Consider the following 19484-nt stretch of genomic DNA (forward strand, 5'->3'; position numbering starts at 1 on the left):
CACCACAATATTGAAGGCTAATTGTCCGCAAGTATATGCTGTTGTCTTTTTCTCGATGTCAGTTAAAGGTTACGCCTTTGAAGTAAAGATACTCAGGTCTTCAAATCATTAGAACATAAATATGGCTTGGATTTATTTTAGATTAAGTCTGGACAGTGGACACTACTCGGATTTATATAAGACACTTCTTGATACTCTTGACAGAAGGGACTATGATGCTTATTGGTGATAATGAGCAGAATGAGAAATTGAACAGACTTCTCTTTCTTATTTGGGTATAGTGAGGACCATTCGTTCAGTTCTATGTTCTGAGCTTATATTTTTATAAGAACTATGATCTGTAAATTTATGAGATGCCTAAATTGGATTTGTCATCATGACAGTTATCACATTCAAAAGATAATCTGATTTCCTCATTGCTTCTCGTGTCTTTTGTAGTTGCTAATTGCTATTTGCCCATTACTTTATATTCTATATGTATTCCATATTTACATACAAAGAGAGGTGTGTATATATATATATCCTTAATGTATGCATGTACATCCATAACCTTATATTGTGACATACTTTTCCAAGATACTTTGCTAGTGCCTTAGTGGTTTATATGTATTGGTAGTGTCCACATCTCATTAGTCATTATTTTACCTACAGTTTTTGTAGCCTTATATTTCTCTTGATAGGAAGTTATTCTCGTTTCCCTTAACCTTATTTCTTTTTCATAGTCGTCCTCTGAGTTTTCTGTTGAAAATAATTTATTTTCTGTATGCAGCTCATACTTTTCTTTACCTCACTTTTATAATCTGAAGATGTTCATTATTTTACCTCCTTTATTTTGATTGTCCTAGTCTGCAAATGAAGCTGGTGCTTTGCGTGAGGCAAAAAACAAACTTGAGAAGAGTTTGGAAGATCTTACATTGAGATTAACTTTGGAGAAGAGATTGAGGGTACTCTTCTATGTCACAATCTTAATCCAGTCTTCCTTGTCTTTATTGGTAGCATTTATAATAAGGTTTAGATTTTAGAAGGCTTCATCATGAGGACTTTTATAATGCACCCTGATGGTGTGGTTTCCAGTCATAGAAACAGCCCTCCGAGCAATGGTGTTAGGTTACCTGCATCTTGCCTTCCATAAACTTGCTTTGGCAGGAGCCTCCTTTAATAGAAACATCCTGGTGGTGCAGTTATATCAATGGTACTAAGTCCCATGCATCTTGCCCTCTTTAGAGTTTTAACCTCGGTTTGCCAGGAATATCTAGCAGTAGGATGCCTTCTTAGACCATATATTTCGACTCGTACTTAAGTTATTTTCACATTACAGTTTTGATTGATGATTTATCATTTCTAATAGTGGAATTTGAAATGAAGGTGACTGGTGAGGAGTCCAAGGCAGAAGAAGTTTCAAAGCTTCAGAAAAATTTGGAATCTTTAAAAGCAGAACTGGATGCGGCCAATTTGGAAACCATCAACGAGCGCAACAAAAATGTCTCACTCCAACTTCAGCTGGAGCTATCAATGAAGGATCAGGAAACTATGAGAAACAATCTTGGTGAGATGGAAGCACTAAACAAAGAGAACATTTTTTTAAAGGTGAAGACAGAATTCAAAGCTCATATCGAACATTTTTTCTTAGTTCAACAGTTCGCAATTTTGATTTTATTATTATTACTTTTGGCATGTGGTATAACTACCAATTTACCTTTAGGAATAACTTAGTCATCTTTGGTGCATGAATACATACTCTCATTTGTATACATAATTGTTTGTTTAATTTGTCCAATTTTAATATTTAAACTAGGAAAAACAATTGTAAAATAAGTGTGGCATATATGCATCGTGGAGCACTCAATACCTCCAGTTCAGGAATAGACATGGTTACTCCACTCAGTTCTTGAACTAAAAGAACAAAGGTATGAAGGAATTTGTTCGGCACGATGAGATGTCAAGTACATTGGTAATAGGCAACATTCACAATTCTATAGATGGCTCTAAAACATTGTTTAGTTTCTGAACACCATAAAAACAGATTTAATTAGGGATAACAACAAACATTCAGTTAATGTCCAATTGAAAACCTTATAGTGCACGATCCAGTTCAAATCAAGCCAATCCTTTTTAGTCAGTCATATATTCTTGCTTTTCATCACTTGTCTCGCATCTAGATAAAAAGCATCACCATTATATGTTAGAGAAGCCTTCTTTTATAAAGTATGAGTCAGCTGAATAGTGCAGATATTTGCAGATTTAATCACTTGATCATATATTGGTTGGTATGCTAAATAATTGCAACAATGTGGAAGACATTGTACATACCACTTATGGTCAGCTATCATCCTTTCTTTGTATTTTGATACTTCCAAGTGAGAACTAGGTTCATACTTCATACTTCATAGTATGATCATCTCTTAAAAATTTGCAGCCGGTCTCTCTTAGTTTTCAACGCATAGGCTGTTCTGTTGGACATATATACTCATCTATTCATTTGCTCGTCTGCTTGGTGTGGGTGTTGAGGGCTTATACAGATTATGTATAAGATAGGAGAAAAGTAGAAAACAGGTGAAATGCTCCCTAATACAGGTTATATAGCTAAAATTTATGCTGTCTACATTCTTTAAGCCAGCTCTGGATAAGTAAACTAAGAACTCCCTTTTTTACAGGCTGCACTGGAAACTCTATCAAAAGAAAACTTGGAAATGGAACAAGAACTTCTGAAGGCTCGAAAACGCAGCCATGATACTTTGGACAAGTTGCAAGATGCAGAAACGAAGTATTTGCAGCTTCAGGAGAACTTGCAGAAGTATTATTATATTATTATATTATATCTTTCTGAATGCAACCTCTTAATATGCATCAAGATTCAATGTTCAATTATGTCTTGTCAAATAGCAGAACATCTGTATATTTCTTTAGATAGTTTTCCTCATTAAGCTTATTATTTCCTAGTCTAACCTTTTGTATTCTTGTTGTGAAAGTTTGGAGGATAAGCTCTCAAATTTAGAAGATGAGAATCACATTCTGAGGCAAAAGGCATTAAGCTTATCTCCTAGAAAAAGTCTAGGAGGGGTTGTCAGAAACTTGTCTGAGGTATTCAAAATTCCAGTTTCCTTTTTTTTCTTGCTTCATGATACTACAATCTTAAGATGTCTACAGTAGAGATTTTGTAGATTTGTCTGTTGCTCAATGACTAAGTATAGGTTTTCTTTTTCAAATTAGAATTCTTTGGCTGCTTCCATGCTTACACTTTCAGATATCAACCAGAAGTCTACCTTGGTAAGATAACTTATCTGGATTTTCTTTTTATCCCGAGATTGTGGAACCATCTAAACCACTGTTTCCTGCATTCTTCTTCTTTTTCAAATGCAGGAAAGTCCTACAACTGTAAAGCTTTTTCCTTTCCCACAGAGCATAACAGAATCAAGAAGATCAAGAATGAGCGTCGAGAGACATGAGGTTGCTAAGCATTTTTCTTCAACCATTTGAAAATGGAAAATTTTCGTGTTAATTCTGTCTCACATGTTCATTATGCCTGAAAACATTATAATACGATTTTTTATTATATATTCCAAATTTATAATCTTTTTATATGGTTATTTATCTTTTCTTCATCTCCTTCTTTGTCAGTCTGGCAACTATTTATTGTTTATTTTCCTTCATCTCCTTTCTAAGAAAGTTTAAAAATGAAACATCTGCAGGAATATCATAAACTTCTTCTGAGCTGCATTAGAGAAGATTTGGGATTCAAAAACGGAAAACCAATTGCAGCTTGTCTTATATATAAATGCCTTCTCCACTGGGGAGTCTTTGAGGCTGAAAGGACAAGCACTTTTGACTACATAATTGAGGCCATCAATTCTGTTTTGAAGGTGGAACCATTTACTTTCCTTTTTCCCCTCTCTTAGGAATGCTTCTTTTTTGCTTTAAAGATTCTTATCTGGTTCTTACTTTCTTCGAGAATTCTTACATATTTTTAGGTGGTAAGCGAGAATGATGTCTTGCCATACTGGCTAGCCAATGCTTCTGCGCTTTTGTGCCTCTTACAAAGGAACTTAAGATCAAATGGATTCCTGTCAGTGCCTTCTCGATGTTTTCCAGCATCTCTTATCATAGGTGGAAAGACATCAAATGTGAGTTTGTGCCCACTGACAAACTTCTCAAACAATTCAAATTGCCTTCTTTTCAGTTTCTACATCTATGTTACAATAATATCCGCCTGCTTGCTATGTTTAACTTGGTCTCATATTTTGCCCTGCTTATTGGTAAGTTGTACAGTTCTTGCCTTTATGTATAGGTCATCTTTCCATGAACAACATGGAAGTTTGCATCTAACTCTCAAGTCATCAAGATCTTATAAAATGTAGTGTTGAACCCATTTCTTACTAAATTATTGAGCCATGTTGCTTTCCCCAATTTTTATGGTGGCATATTCTCCTATATATCCAAGCAGAAAAAGCCTATATATCCAAGCAGAAAAGACGAGACACATTACAGTATTTTGTGCTAGACAAAGTTTTCAAATTATAAAGGATGGTAATATCCCACAATCTTATATGAAGTCATGGCCTTTTCTGATTGACTAATGCATTTACTTGTATCTCCTTGAAGACGATTAGGCAAGAGACGAGTTCGTCTTATATAGATGCTCGTTATCCAGCTATGTTGTTTAAGCAACAATTGACTGCCTGCTTGGAGAAGATTTTCGGATTGATCCGAGATAATCTAAAGAAAGAGATATCACCACTTCTAAGCCTTTGCATTCAGGTGAGGTTGTCCCTCAATACTCATTGTTTACACACTTAATGGTATGATCTTCCTGGTTAGTTTATTTCTATACAGATTAAGATGACATGACCATATCAAATTGTTTATATCTCAGAAACCAAGATGGTCTGCCTCTTTATCGTTCTACTAGTTTATTTGATTATAGACACATTAAAAGATGTCTACTACTCAAAAACTATCATGGTTTTTGATATATATATATATAGTCGAGAAGTTGTTTACCTTAAATCTTCTTCTTGTTGTGAATTTATCATCCAAAGGCACCAAAAACAACTCGAGCAGCTGGTGGAAGGAGATCTAGATCACCTGATGATAGCTTTCAATGGCCACTGAGTACTCACTGGGATCGGATTATCAAATTTTTGGATTCTCTCATGGAACAACTACGTAAAAATTATGTGAGAATATTGCCCTAATTATTTCACTTGATACTGGTTTCAGGGTCACAATTTTATGCAATATTCTTTTACAACTTCTATTTTCATGGTAATGAGTTTAAAACATTTTTCTGGTTGATTGATATTCCTTATGCAAACAAGACCAATTTTTATGAATATACTATATAAGAACTTGTCTCTTGTTTAATTCTTCAGAGATGCAAATGGAATTATTATTAGTCATATCAGTGTAAAAGTCTCTCATATATTTCACAGTTGTTTTTTATTGATAGATCTCTACTAGTTGATGAGTTGCCTAGGCTTTTACCTGTTAATGGTCCATAACATGTTTTATAAGCATACATGGTATTGCCATATTGGTAGGTATGAAACAGTTTAGAACAAAATGATTGTTCAAGGTAGCATGAAATTAATGACATACTTATTGCAGATATAAGCAGACACTGTGGTAAATAGAGGTGTGCAAATCTTTTTGAAGTGCCAGAAGACAGTGAAGAAGCTAAAAGCTGATATAAGTACATAACTTATTTCTAAATAGATTGTGCCATTAAAACTTCAATTTGTCTTTTGGAGAAAATAAGAAAAAGACTAAGCAAATAATCTTTGATGGTGCTTAATCAGAGTTGGCAGATTTAAAGTATATTATGTTTTGAGAAAAAAATTACATCTGGTATTATTTGTTGCCTTTTCACTTTCACTAATGGTAAACTTGTCTATACTTTCTAAAAAAGTAAATACACATTTCTATTTCTCGATGTGCCTTTTTAATGGTTTCAATCATATGGATGAAATGTTTAAAAGAGAATATGCGTTGTATTATCAAGTTTATTTGCTGTTCTTTGCACAAGTTATTTATTATTTTTCATAGAATTCCTTTTCTCTTGAAGGATGTCATATATCAAGGTCAAGATATTGAAAAGAAATTAGAATTAGAATAGAAGGGAAATATTAGAAAGAGAGTGGAGATTACAACCTCATGAAAAACTATTCTATGCTCAACCAATTATGAACAGTAATTGAAGTACCAGGAATAAAAAAAAATCATTGTTTTGCAGAGCAGTTCAGATTTTACAGGTTCTCTCTTGATCTGCATGACGTTCTCGTGGCATTCTGTTTAAATTTAGAGAATTATGTCATCTCATCCTTAGCAATGATTCCAAAACATTTTGTAATTTTTCCTGTTTCTATTTCATAACTTGTTAGCACTAAGCAGCATCTGATATATCAAAATTATTTGTTTAGGTACCTTCCTTTTTTATCCGCAAGCTCGTTACTCAAGTTTTTTCCTTCATTAACATCCAACTTTTCAATAGGTAAGTGATTATCTTTCAAACGTATATAAAGGAAGAAAATGATAATAACTAAATTTGATATTATCACTTTTCTCCATCCCATCATGACCCCAGTCTGCTTCTGCGACGAGAATGTTGCACATTTTCTAATGGGGAATATGTGAAATCTGGGCTTGCAGTTTTGGAGAAGTGGATTGGTGATGCTACAGAAGAGGTAAGCAACAGTCTATCTGCAGTTGTCGTCGCCTTTTCAAAACCTAATCTTTTATGCATTGCAGTATGCAGGTGCCGCTTGGGATGAGTTAAATTATATCAGACAAGCTGTAGGGTTTCTGGTATATTTACTTGCCACATCTACGAGACTTGACAGAATTAAACAAATTATGGTTTCTTCTCTTATTCTCCGGCTGAAATTTGGCAGGTTATTCATCAGAAGAGGAAAAAGACTCTTGAAGAGATCAAGCAAAATATCTGTCCGGTAAGTTTTTCTCGATGTCAGACCTTGTGATGCCAATGAATTTCTCATTTCATTGTCGGACTTGGTATTCCTAATGACCAGGCACTGAGTGTGAGGCAGATCTATCGCATATGTACAATGTATTGTGATGACAAGTACAGTACACAGAGTATATCTAGTGAGGCATGTTATCTCAAGCTTTTTTCTGCTTGTCCGACTTTTCAATAGTATGAATTGGAAAATGAATTGCAGGTTGTTGCAACAATGAGAGACCTGGTAAACAAAGATTCTTCAAATCTTGCATCGAATTCATTTTTGTTGGATGATGACTTGAGGTCAGTCCCTATACAAGGAAGACCTAAAGCTACTTGTTTAGAGAGAAATTTAGACTCAAGAAAATAGTAGCTTTGCATACCTATAGACTTACGTAGCTATTAATATAATAATTGCTTTATTTGAATTCGAGAACATTGAAAATAGAGGTAATCCAATTTAGAACATGATGACTAACAATATGACAGCAGAAGAAAAGTACCTATCCTGGTTTCTATAAGCGTTTAATATGATCACTTTGGTGTCTCATCTGGACATTCTCAACTTGACAGAATTTTGCATTCCTCTTCCTTTGTGTTGCAGTATCCCATTTTCGACGGAAGAGATATCTAAGGCTGTTGCTGTGGTAGATCCAACAGATGCTGAACTCCCACCATCCCTTCGCCATATCCATTCTGCTCAGTTCTTGATCCTGCACTGAGCCACTAAAACTTACTCGAAGAGACAGGTCGTGAGGTCTTTAACGGAGATTTGAAGAATCTAACGTGATATACTTTGCAGGATGAGGTAAGCGTTGTCCGGCAGGACAATTTTGAGTGAAGTAGCAAGTACTCGTATTGTAAGAAAATTCAGTTAAAACTTCACAGTAAAGATCCAAACAGGGAAATTTTAGGTTCTTGGATCCAATTGACACCTGCACGAGTTCCCATTCATTGCCATTGTTCTAGTTCGTTAACCTGTCTCTGTACAGTTACCTCATATTGAAATCAATCGTTTTTCTTGAGATGGCTCTCTTTTCCCTTCCTTTTTTTTATTAGTATTCCACTTTATTTTTATGAAGTATGTTCAGATGAGGCAAGTATTCTTAAACTTTATTATATCTGAGTGAACAATTTTTTATAAGGATAATTTCATTTAAGCCCGTGAATTATCACCATTTTTTCTGTACAATTTTCTGAACTATTTTTTTTTTACCACGTGTTAAATTTTTTTAAAAAATTTAGAAGTAAATATAATTTTTATTTTTCTTAGTTCAAAGGAGATATACGAGTAAAAAAAAGTTCAGAAAATATGACAAATTATACTAGTTCAGAGTCTAAATAAAATTACACTTTTTTTTTCTAAACAGCTAAAAATAATTTTATAAATTAATCTACAAAAAAAACTCCGTTGGATCGCAGAGAAAAAACTGGGGGCGCATTTTAATAGTTTCTAAGGGGTGAAAACCATACAGATTGAAAGAGTCGAAATATAATTAATTATTTACGTTACTCTTTATCTTATATGGAAAGAGAAGCAATATGAACACACTTCAAAATACAAATATAAGTTGTGCAGGTAATAAACATATTTTCCAGGTAATTTCAATTAATAGACTACACAGTAGCATTCCATTTGTTAATGCTGCAAATCGAAATCAATGAGATTGTAGTAGCTCCTTCCAATGAAAAGCTACCAAACACAACATTATGGGAGGAATGCAAATTTAAAGCGTATATTCTGGTTTAAATCAAAGATGAAACAGAAGAGTTATGCATACACTATGTACTTACAACCCTTTGCTGAACCCAAAAATTTATCCAAATTCATACAACAATTTCACCAGTAAAGGATTTGTAATAAATAGAAGGAGCTACAGCCAAAAGCTCCTTTCCTCACTCAATGACAGCAACCAAGCCATTAATCCCAACTAAGACTTCTTTCCTCACTCGTAAAGCACAATATAGCAAAAACCCATTTTAAGATAAAAGAATACAGAAGTTGCAAAAATGAAATTCATATTTTGCCAAATATCTGAAAATTGTCGTGCTCACAACAATCCAGCTTCTATTAGATTTCTTCTCCTTAGGGTCTCATCAACCAATTTGAATGTTTTCTTTACAAGTTTCTGATCCAAGGCAGTTGTCCTATAGATCTTAAATACACGATCAACACGATCTGGTTTGCTACTTTGGAAATATAGCTCTTCAAACTTCTTTTTCACAAACCTGTCACATAAGATATAGATAGTAAGATTGGGCATGCAGATTTAGCAATAAAACTACGAGGGAAGGATGATGAAAAGGATTTGGACATGTAAGCATGGTAAAGTAAATTCAGTGAGCATGTATTCAGCTGTTCTAAACCGACCTTGAAAAATCCAGCATAAGCATCCATTACTCCAAAAGCCATAACACAGTAACCACCAAGCCATGCCCTCATAGTTGGTACTGTGCGATAACCCTTATTCACTAGTCTATCTTAAGTGACTGCAAACTCAACAGAGTCTATTTGTGCCTATTATTTACCCCAATCCGTCATCCTCACGCTATTCTCTTTTCTTTTCTATGACAGCTCAAACACAGTTATTTTCATGCCACCACATGCATGAAAAAAAACATGCCACCTCTCTTTGCATTACATGAGTCAATAGATTCAGTACTACTATCTCGAGCTGTTTATCACTTTGTTTAGCACACTCTGCTTTTAAAAAATATAACAGAATGTAATGAGCTTGTGGTGCTCTAGCTATTTACTTCTGGGGCAAATTCCAGCATGAACATACTGAACCTAATTACTGGCATCACCAGAAGGCAAAAGCAGGTAACTGCATCCATAAGGAGGTTTATCTTCAGACAGCACCTTCCTTGCCATGCCAGCATCCACATTATTACGTCTATACATACCATCTCAACAAGTCATTTATTGCTGTCACACAGCTTTCTATATCAAGCACCTTTCATTAGCATGGCATCTCTCGTTCTAATCACATCTGCCTATATGCCTCATCATGTTCTCTACCAATTTATTCTGAAGCGATGTCACCTATTGCATCAAACTTTTCTCAGTCAATCGGTTTTCTATAACCTACTAATGTCAGCATTCAAACTTTTGCTGCAAATGTGTTATACATTTTAAACAGATGCCCTCTTTGTAAATAAAGACTTCAAATAACCTGCAATCTCTTAGCATAGAGAATAATAGAAAATTCCAATTGATTCTTGGATAAGAAATACAAGGCTCGGGGTGATTACCATATTTGCTTAATATGGATATGGATATGATGCCAGACAAATCCAATTTGACTTGCAAATCAATACAAAATATAAAATTATTCAAATCTACATCACAATCTGTATCCAGCTAATAAGACAATTCTTATACAGATACAAATCAGTATATGAAGACAGAGGCAAATCTAAGTCATATCTGATAAGATGTGAAATTCAAAGCGGAACTTATCTAATATTAACCAACCGTTTTCACCCCTAAATTATAAGGCAGTGGATAAAAATTATCCAATAGAATGTATAAAACCCACCTCAAACCTCATCTCCACAGCATATTATCTGCAGTGATTTACTATTTTAGATGGAATTCATTATCAAGATTTAAAAGTCTCTTGTTTCTCTAACACTGCTAAAATGGAAAAAGCACTCACTCATATGCATGTTCCACCTCTTGCTTTCCAGATGCCGTGGGCTGGTAATCTTTAAACCATTCACACACACTTAGGGGAACCTGCACAAAATTGATCTCAGGGTTTGCACATATGCAAGCTATTGATGGTTGATCAGAAGAACTCACTTTTTGAACCTTCTTCTCAAATATATCGAACTTGTTTAGGAAAAGCATGAATGACGTCTTCTGCTCAAGACAAGTTGGACAAATTTAAATATAGCTCACAAGAAAAAGAAGTTGAAGTCCAGAAAGAGAAGGTTCTAGATATAGACCTCAAAGCATGATTGTTTCAAAACCCAGTCAAAGAGTTCCTTTGTCTCCATCATTCTATTCTTTGTCTCATCCTCAAAGAGCATCTGATCATACCTGGACTAACAGAGGTAATAAAAAAAAATGCATGTCGTACAATGCCCACACCAAAGTAGAGATAACCTGACTCACACTGAGAAAGACCTCATTTATAGTGTAAAACCAGAACTAAAATGCCCAAATGTAGCAAATCACAGAAGCAGGGTGTTGACTAATTCATAACAGTTATTTAGTGCTTAAATTTGGTATTCTTGTGTAATTGCATCAAACTACAAATGGATGCTAAAAGTCAGAACAGGACGTGATTTTGTAATAATATAGGAACTTAGAAGGTTCTTTCTCATTATATATCTCATTGAAAGATTGAAGTCTTACTCGCTAATGGCAGCGCAAAATATTATAGCTGTAACACCTTCAAATAGATGAATCCATTTTCTTCTCTCATTTCTCTGGCCTCCGACATCATACAGTCTATATACCTCGCCACTTTTTCTATTCTCACCTACAGGACTGCAGGAGGACCATTAATTCTTCATTAGGTGCCAGTAGTACTGCTAAATATTTTTATCAAGTAACATCCAAATAATAGTAGGATACATTATGCTCTATGCAGAAGCAAGTATTTCAACTTTTTGCAGCAGTAAGAATAAGAATGCATTAAGAGATGAGAAAACAGAAAATCAGATCACAAGAGATTCTTGAACATGTAGATTTACAACCAAAACTACTGTAGTAGTATACTACAGAGTACAGACCATTCAATTATAAAAAGGTAGAGTTCAAAAGTAATTGGTCAGTAGAGTGGACAACAATAAACAAATTATATTTAAGTTTAGTTGTGTTTTTGACCTTCCCGAGCTGATAGCTTGACCTTGTATATGTTTAGGTCTACATGGAGAAGGTTGACTATGACGTAAGCAGGAAAACTACTCAAGAAATCTTCAAATAATTACAAAAGATAAATAGGTCATGACAGAACCGCTGCTTAAAAGCTATACTATGCAGGTCACCTGAATTGGATTTCTACAACACCAGTGGTCCGCACTCTTGCATAAAGAACATCCTCCTGTTACATCGAAAAGGGCGATAATAAGGAATACCATAACTTCACAAATTACAAGAAAACCTGCTAAGGAAAGCAATGTAACAAAAAGAAATCTATACTGTTGATGAATTGAAGCATGAAAGTCACAATATTAAGATACATATAAAACCGGAGGACCCAATGATAATAGTGAATAATTACCAAAACCAAAAAATAGAAGGAATTATATAAAAGGAACAGGAGAAAGAAATAACGAACTGAATAGAAAATGGCTGATTGTTCCAGAGTTTCGTCTTACATTCATAAGGATATTTCCAACAAAGGTACTAATTTATGTGGAAACAATAAGACCTACTACATTAGTAGCTCATTTGCAACAGGGCCTATACTAAAAAAGTAAAAATCAATTCCAAGAAATAGAAATGGAAAAATGTAAAATCCTCAAAAGCTTATTGAGCAACTCTTCCCATTTCACATTAATCAACGTGCATCTACTAGAAACAAAAGACTGATTTTTCATTTTTCTTCGCTGTAAAGAAAAAAGAAAAAAAAGGGTTCATCTTACAGTTTAGCAATTAGCACTTCACTGTTACTTTACTATCTAAATACAACATCTTAGAAGAACAACCAGCTGTGTCCATCAAAACAAATTAATTGATGTGAACAATTAATGCTGCAAACATTCTGAGTTAACATGGTCTTATAACATGAGAAAGCCATTTTGCTCATACTATTGATCAATAATGACCATGCCAAAAGCACAGCCCGTGCCACGAGAGAGGAGAAAAAAAAGGAGGAAGACTAGCAGCGCCTCACTCTTTGTCATCGTTGTCGTCGTCGTCGTCCGGATCCATAACTTAAGTTTTTATTCGAAATCGACCCGACCCGACCGACTCTAGTCATCTTCCTCCTCGAGTCAAGGGCTAGGGAATCCGCATCGAAGCGATCGGCGCCATCATAGACAACCTTGGGCTCGCTCGCGATGGGCGACGATGAGGTCGGGGGCGATGGCGAGCGGCAACAACGACGAAGAGTAAAACGCTGTTAGGAAGGGTGTCGTGTGGCATCCCTCATGCCATGTGCGACTACGCCGTCGGCATGACTATTGTTGCTATTGATTAAATGACCAGAGCAATCGACACAAAAATACAACATAATCTCATAGTAGAGCACTGTTTAACAGCAGAAATAGACCTTTGTTGGCACATAATCTACTTCACATAACCGCTCCAAATTCTCCATGAAATATTGAGCACAATCAGGCACTTGTAGTAGATTTCCACAAGAACAGGTCTCCTGCAAATGGATTTCAAGTTAGAGATTGCATATTATTGTTCTGTCTTATGAGTTAGTGAAATAATCATGAATAACCAAATATTAACACCACATATTTGGGGGTCTACTAAAAAAGTGTACCTGAATGGCTGCATCTTGCCATAACTTTTTTATCTCCTGTGCAATCTCTTTGGTAAGCAATGGATAATCTAGCCTGCTTCCAATTTCTGAAAGTTTTTCTCCTACCTCCTGAAGTCAGAATTATAAAACTTGACATGACATAAAACAGAAAGAAGTGCATGCAACTTGAAGATGATTACAATTATTAAGCACTCAACACCTCTTTCTAGAGAAGCGTCCTTTTGTTAATGCATATAGCAAGAAAAACTGTAAAGGACAACGCATAACTCTGAAAACAGAGAAAAGAAATGAAGGATCTTTCAGCACACTTTAAGGTTTTTCAAGAAAAAGAAAGATTTCTGTGAGGGCATTTAATTATTTAGGGTTAAGCTAAAAGGACTTTATGGCCTAAAAATTGTTAGATGAATTATATGCTACTGAAATAGGAAATTGTGCATATTGGCAGTGCCTCCTTATCCAGGTGATGTATTAGCAAAAAGAAGCTGAAGTTCTAAGGGGCAAAATCTTCTTATGGAAGAAACACAATTTCAGCATTACTTTATCAAATGGGATCAGATGCAAGAATGCAATGTGTTGTTCAATCATTTTATTAAACTGCAATGGAGATGTACACATTTGCCATTTCCTATAATTTTATGAAGGAACAATATACATAGATTAGGAATATGCAAACCTTGTTATCAGGGGAGATAACATACTTCGAGGAACTTGATTCATTTTGTGCCAATTCCTTTGCTCCATCATACAATATCTGTTTATATTGGATGATTCAGCATTGGGCAAGAGGAAGCATATTGACAATCTTAATAAAGGGAATTGACTCTTCCAAGCTCCTGACTCTAAGAAATCCTCACTATTTAAATAAGAGAAACAACAGACACACCCTTTTCAGTAGTGCATACTTTAATTGTCTGATACACATTAGCATGGATAACTGGTGTATAACTTCTAAGCTCCGCCTCATCAAAGCCAGTTTGGAAGAGAAGCTTTATCTGCAAATAAATCAAGTAGAAAATGCCAGGAATGTTTATGGCAGTATTATTATGAATCAGCAAATGACTTGATGAAATTATTCACTTCACCTGCTTAAAAATTGTGGATTTTCCCGATTCACCCGCACCTCCAACCAACAAAACAATCAAAATCAGAATAGACAAGAACAGCCATGATAGCATGCCTTTACTAGTTCAGATATATTAATACACTAACTATTCTAAAAGTTTAAGCTAATAGAGAACTATGGTTTTATCATTTTATACTCTAACAAGATCGAGAAAAGAGAAACAGACAGACATGATTCTGTGGAAAAATTATGTCAAAATTCAGTTTATCCACCTTATTCCAACATTCATTACAGTTTCCAAACAACTGATGCCTCCAACAATGAAAGCTCAAGAATTGCATAATTCAATATAATGCTCAGAGAAATTGCAACTTTAATTCTCCAATGTATTATAACTTACTGGAGCAATGACCAACATTACGAAGACATCTGGAGCGGGAAAATTGGCAAGAAATATTGGCTTTAAGTCTCCAGAAGAAATAATGCAGAGAATTAGGAAAATTGTAAGAAATACCGGTGGCTTGTAACTGTTCAGAAGAACAACACAGAATTGGAAAAATGGCTAGAAACATGTTTCAATGTAGTTAAAAAAATTCATTTAACAGAGTAAAAACCAGAGTTAGGATAAAAATCTAGTTGCTTTTGCTTCAGATTCTTGTTAACCATTTCATATTACATATTAGAAAATTCACCAGTATTGTCATTAAAATGACATAATATGTGTGCTATCCACAGATTCATGATAAAGCTTACCAAGAAGTAGAAGTTTATGGATGTGCTGTTCAGCCTTTGTTTCTTGAGCAATTCTCCGTTCAATTTCTGCCGCCTGCTCAGACAAAATAGAGGTAAGAAAGCATTTTAGGACCAATTCTCAACGTCATCAGATTATCAGACCATACAAGATGCATAAAATTGAGTTTTCAAGTAACAAACAGAGATCAACTTCATGGTGAGCATAATCTCAGAGGTGAAGTACCTCACCTGCGCATTTTCTTCAGCATCAGCCTTGTTGATAGATTGCGGTCTGCTGCAGAAAGAGCCCATGCTTTCCAGCAAAATGACAAGCATTGATATCACAAGACAAATGCCTTGTTGGATCTCCGACTTGAGCTTCTAATGTATGACATTTTAACAAGAATCTTGACACCACCTATTGACAAACTACAATAGATTAGGCTGCATGCAGTGTTTTTTTTTTCAGATTGCTGAAAAGCATAACAGTAAAGAAAGCAATCATAACAATGGCAACTAAAAGTGGAAGTACCTATCGTCTCGGGTTGTGTTGATTAGATATTAGCATTACTCATATCCATATCAATGTTCTCTTTCCATATGTAGGTTTGGGTACAGATATTAATTGTTATTGAACCACATTTACATATTCTGATACAAATAGTATATTAATAGAACAAACATAGCTAGGGGTGAAAACGGAACGAATATGGAAAGGATAGTGCTCAACCCTGATCCGGATCCATTAACGGATAGCAAAAATTAAAATTATATCCTAAGAAAACGGATACGAATAATTTTCGGATACAAATCAGATAATTTTTTAATAAGGATAGAATCTTAAACAAATACATATCAGATCTTAAAAAATTAAGTATCAGATCTTAAAAAATTAAGTATCAGATCTTAAAAAAATAAGTATCAGATCTTAAGCAAATATATATCGGATCTTAAACAGATTATGGCCCTCCATTTTTCAATCATCTTTGCTCCTCATACTTGCATTTCTTCATGACTCATTTTTGCTATCTATTATCAAATTAAAAGACTAATTTGCAATCTAATTGTTAGCATATCTAGAAACTCTCCCCTACTATTATCAAAAGAACACATCACACACTTTTGCAGTGCAAGGATCAAATTATCCACAACCAATTTTTGGACTTCCAAGAACTTTGAGTCAACCAAACTATTTTAAACGGGAGTTCTGCTTGAAAACTTGTATATAGGCTTAACAACAACGCTTGCATCAAAAACAAACCTTAACTCTTACATACCAAATAAAGGGATTAAACATAGAATTCAGTACATTCATTGCAACACCCAGATCGATCACAACAAGTCCTCACTACTTAAGCTACAAGCAAATGGACCAGGAGCTTCTTCTTCTTCTACGTCTAACTCCATTTTAAAATTTTGAACTCAAACAAGCACCTCTCAAATTTTCAGTCTTGCAGCCAAACCTAACAAGAGAGATCTACTGCATGAGCAAGCTTCGGATGATGAATCAGATCAACAACTACCTCAACATTAGCCAAAAAGAAAGAAAAGAATAAAGAACTTAACAAGATTTTACACTTGGAAGTTCAACCATAACAATTACATTTTGTATTCTGAATCAGACTGACGATGACCAAAAAATGAGATTGGTGAAAAACTGCAGCATTACTGTGAATTGGCGAATAAATAGATGAATAATTACTCGAGGAGGGAGGATCGGAAGAGGCAGAACTTGGTGACGGCGAGCTCGAGGAGGGAGGACCGGAGGAGGCGGAGCTTGATGACCGCGAGGTCCAGAGGGGATCAAGGAGGGAGGACCGGAGGAGGCGAGGTTGGTGACGCCGCGACCAGAGAGGTGATGGCGTCCGGTGATCGGTGATCGGTGATCAGTAATGGCGAGGAGAGATTTTAGAGTTTGGGATGGAGGCGGCTACGGGCTATCGATTGGGATTTGGGAGAGATGGAGAGGGTAGGGTTAGGGTGTTTTAGAAATTTAGATGAGTTGGGTTTTTATATAGGGTTAGCGTGTTTAGAAATTTAGATGAGTTGCCTTTTTATATTAGGGTCAGAGTGTTTAGAAATTTATATGAGTTAGTTTTATAAAAGCGGATTAATCGTTATCTAAATTTGTATTCGATAAAATTAGCTATACATGGACATGTACTCTTATCCATATTCAAACCCGAATTTATTTTCTAAAAGACTATCGGTATCCGAATCTGAATTCGAATACTTATTAAATAATTATATGTAAGATTGAAAGTGATGATGAGAAAGATCGAAGAGCTGAGAGAGGACATTAGAAGGAATTACGTATGGCTAGATGAGCACCCATCTTCTATCACGGCTCAAACAAGGTTCAAACCCAACCATGATACCGACATTCACAAGCGCACTGTCCGTTAGAATTTTCTAAATTTTGACGTGGAGATTCGGTTGATTGGCTTTACCGTGCCGAATATTTTTTTGTCTTCTAAGACATATATGAGGACCAAAAAGTTCTCGCACTCTTTCACCTTAAGGATGCGACGCTATGGTGGTTTCAGTCGAGTACCACACATAGGCTGATCAAAACATGGGCAGAGTTCCACGGTTTGGATCGTCATGTTATAAAGACTATCATGTCACTTTAACAAAAATGATTGAGAAGACAATAGTGAGAGCTTATCAAAAAGAATTTAAGCGAGTGTCGAGTCGTTGCACACCACCATGGTCAAATATTTAGCTCAAATATATCTTTTATTGCCGGCTTGCGGGAGGACATTCAAACTGACGAATGAGCACTATGACCTACGGATATAGGGCAAGTTATAAATGATGCTTTGCTCACGGAGGATAAACATCAAGTACTTAGAGGACACTCGAGGCAACCATGGAGCAACAAGCCATAGCCAAAACCAATGCATGCACCCAGCGGCTCGAGTTACCCGTCTCGGGCTCTTGCAGGTGCAACGGGACAGCAACCATCATTTTCACACTTCCATTGATGTGAAGATAGCTCCTAGGCTTCTTATGCATACTCTAACACCTGCCTACATGGAGGAGCGAAGGACCAAATGGTTGTACTTCAGGTGTGACGAAAAGTTCACCTTGGGGCACTCGATTCGGTGATGCTTATCGATAATAAGGTTGAGAAGGATGTACATGAGGATGAGGTCGTTATTGGTGATGAGCACGAGGATGAGCAACAGCTAGTGCCAAGGAGGAGACTAACTCAGAGGAGATATGGGTGGGCATCCCACTGCATGCCTACTCCGGAGCTACTACACTGTCCAAGACCTTATAGATGGACAGTATCATTAGAAAGCATATGGTGCTTCCTCATTGATACCAGGAGTACACATAACTTCTTAGATGAGCGGCTAATTTGGAAGATTAGGCTCACTTCCAAACCGATAGTAGGATTTAACATCATCGTTGGCGATGGAACAATGCTTTGAGTTGATAGTATCTGTAGTGCTATTTAGGTTCGAGTCTAGAAACACACATTTGTCATGAACTTGTATTCGACTGCACTCCATGGAATGGACATCGTCTTGGGAACACAGTGGCTACTAAGCTTAGGTCCAGTCACATTCGACTTTAGAGAGTTGTGCCTCACCTTTAGGCACAACGATAGAAAGGTGCGACTTGATGGCATTCAATCACACTAAGGAGCTACTTTATGACCAATACTTGGTTTGCCGAGCACCATGGACCCAGCTAGCTCCCACTAAACCTGAGGAGATACATGAGTCAAGTATAAGTAATGATTTGGCTCATACCTTACAGGAGTTCTAATCCTCTTTGAGGAGCCGAAAGGATTACCACCGGCGCTTGAGACTGACTACCAGTGCTTGAGGCGGACCACCGCATAAAGATTATGTCGAGCGTCAAACAAATGTGATATCTTACCGCTATCTTCACGTTCAAAAGGAAGAGATCTTTAGATTGGTGACACAAATGTTAGACCATGGGATCATACAGTCTAGTCGGAGTGCATATTCTTCACTCGTGCTGCTAGTGAGAAAGAAAGACGAGAGTTAGTGACTCTATGTTGACTATCGAGCGCTGAATTCCATCATTGTCAATTACCAGTACTGCATTCCAATAATTGAGGAGTTGTTGGATAAGTTGGCGGACGCTTTCTTCTTCAGTAGACTTGACTTGAGGGCTGAATTTCACCAGATCTGAGTGCACCCTAATGATATTTACAAAACAACATGTTATGAACCAGACTGATGAGGGATAGGATGGGTATTTGGATTGAAGGGAGTTTTTGAAGGTGATGGGAGAAGGCGAA

The 19484-nt window shown here is 36.0% G+C and overlaps 2 protein-coding genes across 7 annotated transcripts in view; one reads left to right on the forward strand and one right to left on the reverse strand.

The window, feature by feature from the left end:
- Positions 1-7935, forward strand: part of LOC140779863 (protein OPAQUE1-like) — a 36430-nt gene extending 28495 nt beyond the window's left edge. For 2 of the 4 annotated variants that reach the window (XM_073125162.1, XM_073125163.1), the window contains exons 22-38: positions 846-944; positions 1366-1587; positions 2655-2794; positions 2970-3081; positions 3211-3267; positions 3361-3447; positions 3690-3860; positions 3969-4121; positions 4600-4755; positions 5037-5174; positions 6417-6487; positions 6581-6680; positions 6745-6801; positions 6888-6944; positions 7026-7106; positions 7176-7258; positions 7560-7935. In XM_073125162.1, coding sequence (XP_072981263.1) covers positions 846-944; positions 1366-1587; positions 2655-2794; positions 2970-3081; positions 3211-3267; positions 3361-3447; positions 3690-3860; positions 3969-4121; positions 4600-4755; positions 5037-5174; positions 6417-6487; positions 6581-6680; positions 6745-6801; positions 6888-6944; positions 7026-7106; positions 7176-7258; positions 7560-7677 — 1902 coding nt within the window. In that variant the 3' untranslated portion in view covers positions 7678-7935. Of the gene's footprint in view, positions 1-845; positions 945-1365; positions 1588-2654; positions 2795-2969; positions 3082-3210; positions 3268-3360; positions 3448-3689; positions 3861-3968; positions 4122-4599; positions 4756-5036; positions 5175-6416; positions 6488-6580; positions 6681-6744; positions 6802-6887; positions 6945-7025; positions 7107-7175; positions 7259-7559 lie in introns of those variants that run through there. The other 2 variants (XM_073125164.1, XR_012107406.1) reach the window with 2 other exon arrangements.
- Positions 7936-8672: 737 nt separating this feature from the next.
- LOC140777613 (guanine nucleotide-binding protein alpha-1 subunit) lies at positions 8673-17210 on the reverse strand. 3 transcript variants are annotated; one of them, XM_073121841.1, is made up of 15 exons: positions 16905-17210; positions 15452-15620; positions 15224-15296; positions 14490-14527; positions 14310-14399; positions 14081-14158; positions 13408-13515; positions 13186-13287; positions 11957-12012; positions 11322-11456; positions 10910-11003; positions 10764-10823; positions 10618-10697; positions 10498-10525; positions 9004-9184 (listed from the first exon to the last, which is right to left on the reverse strand). In XM_073121841.1, the coding sequence occupies exons 2-14, from the start codon at positions 15536-15538 to the stop codon at positions 10522-10524; spliced, it is 1005 nt and encodes a 334-aa protein (XP_072977942.1). In that variant the 5' UTR covers positions 15539-15620; positions 16905-17210; the 3' UTR covers positions 9004-9184; positions 10498-10521. The 3 variants fall into 3 exon arrangements, with proteins under 3 accessions (XP_072977941.1, XP_072977943.1, XP_072977942.1); XM_073121840.1 differs by lacking the exon at positions 10498-10525 and having other exon boundaries at positions 8673-9184; XM_073121842.1 differs by lacking the exons at positions 10498-10525; positions 16905-17210 and having other exon boundaries at positions 8673-9184; positions 14291-14399; positions 15447-15586.
- Positions 17211-19484: the final 2274 nt, after the last annotated feature.

This window comes from Typha angustifolia, chromosome 15 (genome assembly GCF_048772165.1).
Source record: "Typha angustifolia cultivar Huaian chromosome 15, ASM4877216v1, whole genome shotgun sequence".
NCBI classification, from domain to species: Eukaryota; Viridiplantae; Streptophyta; class Magnoliopsida; order Poales; family Typhaceae; genus Typha; species Typha angustifolia.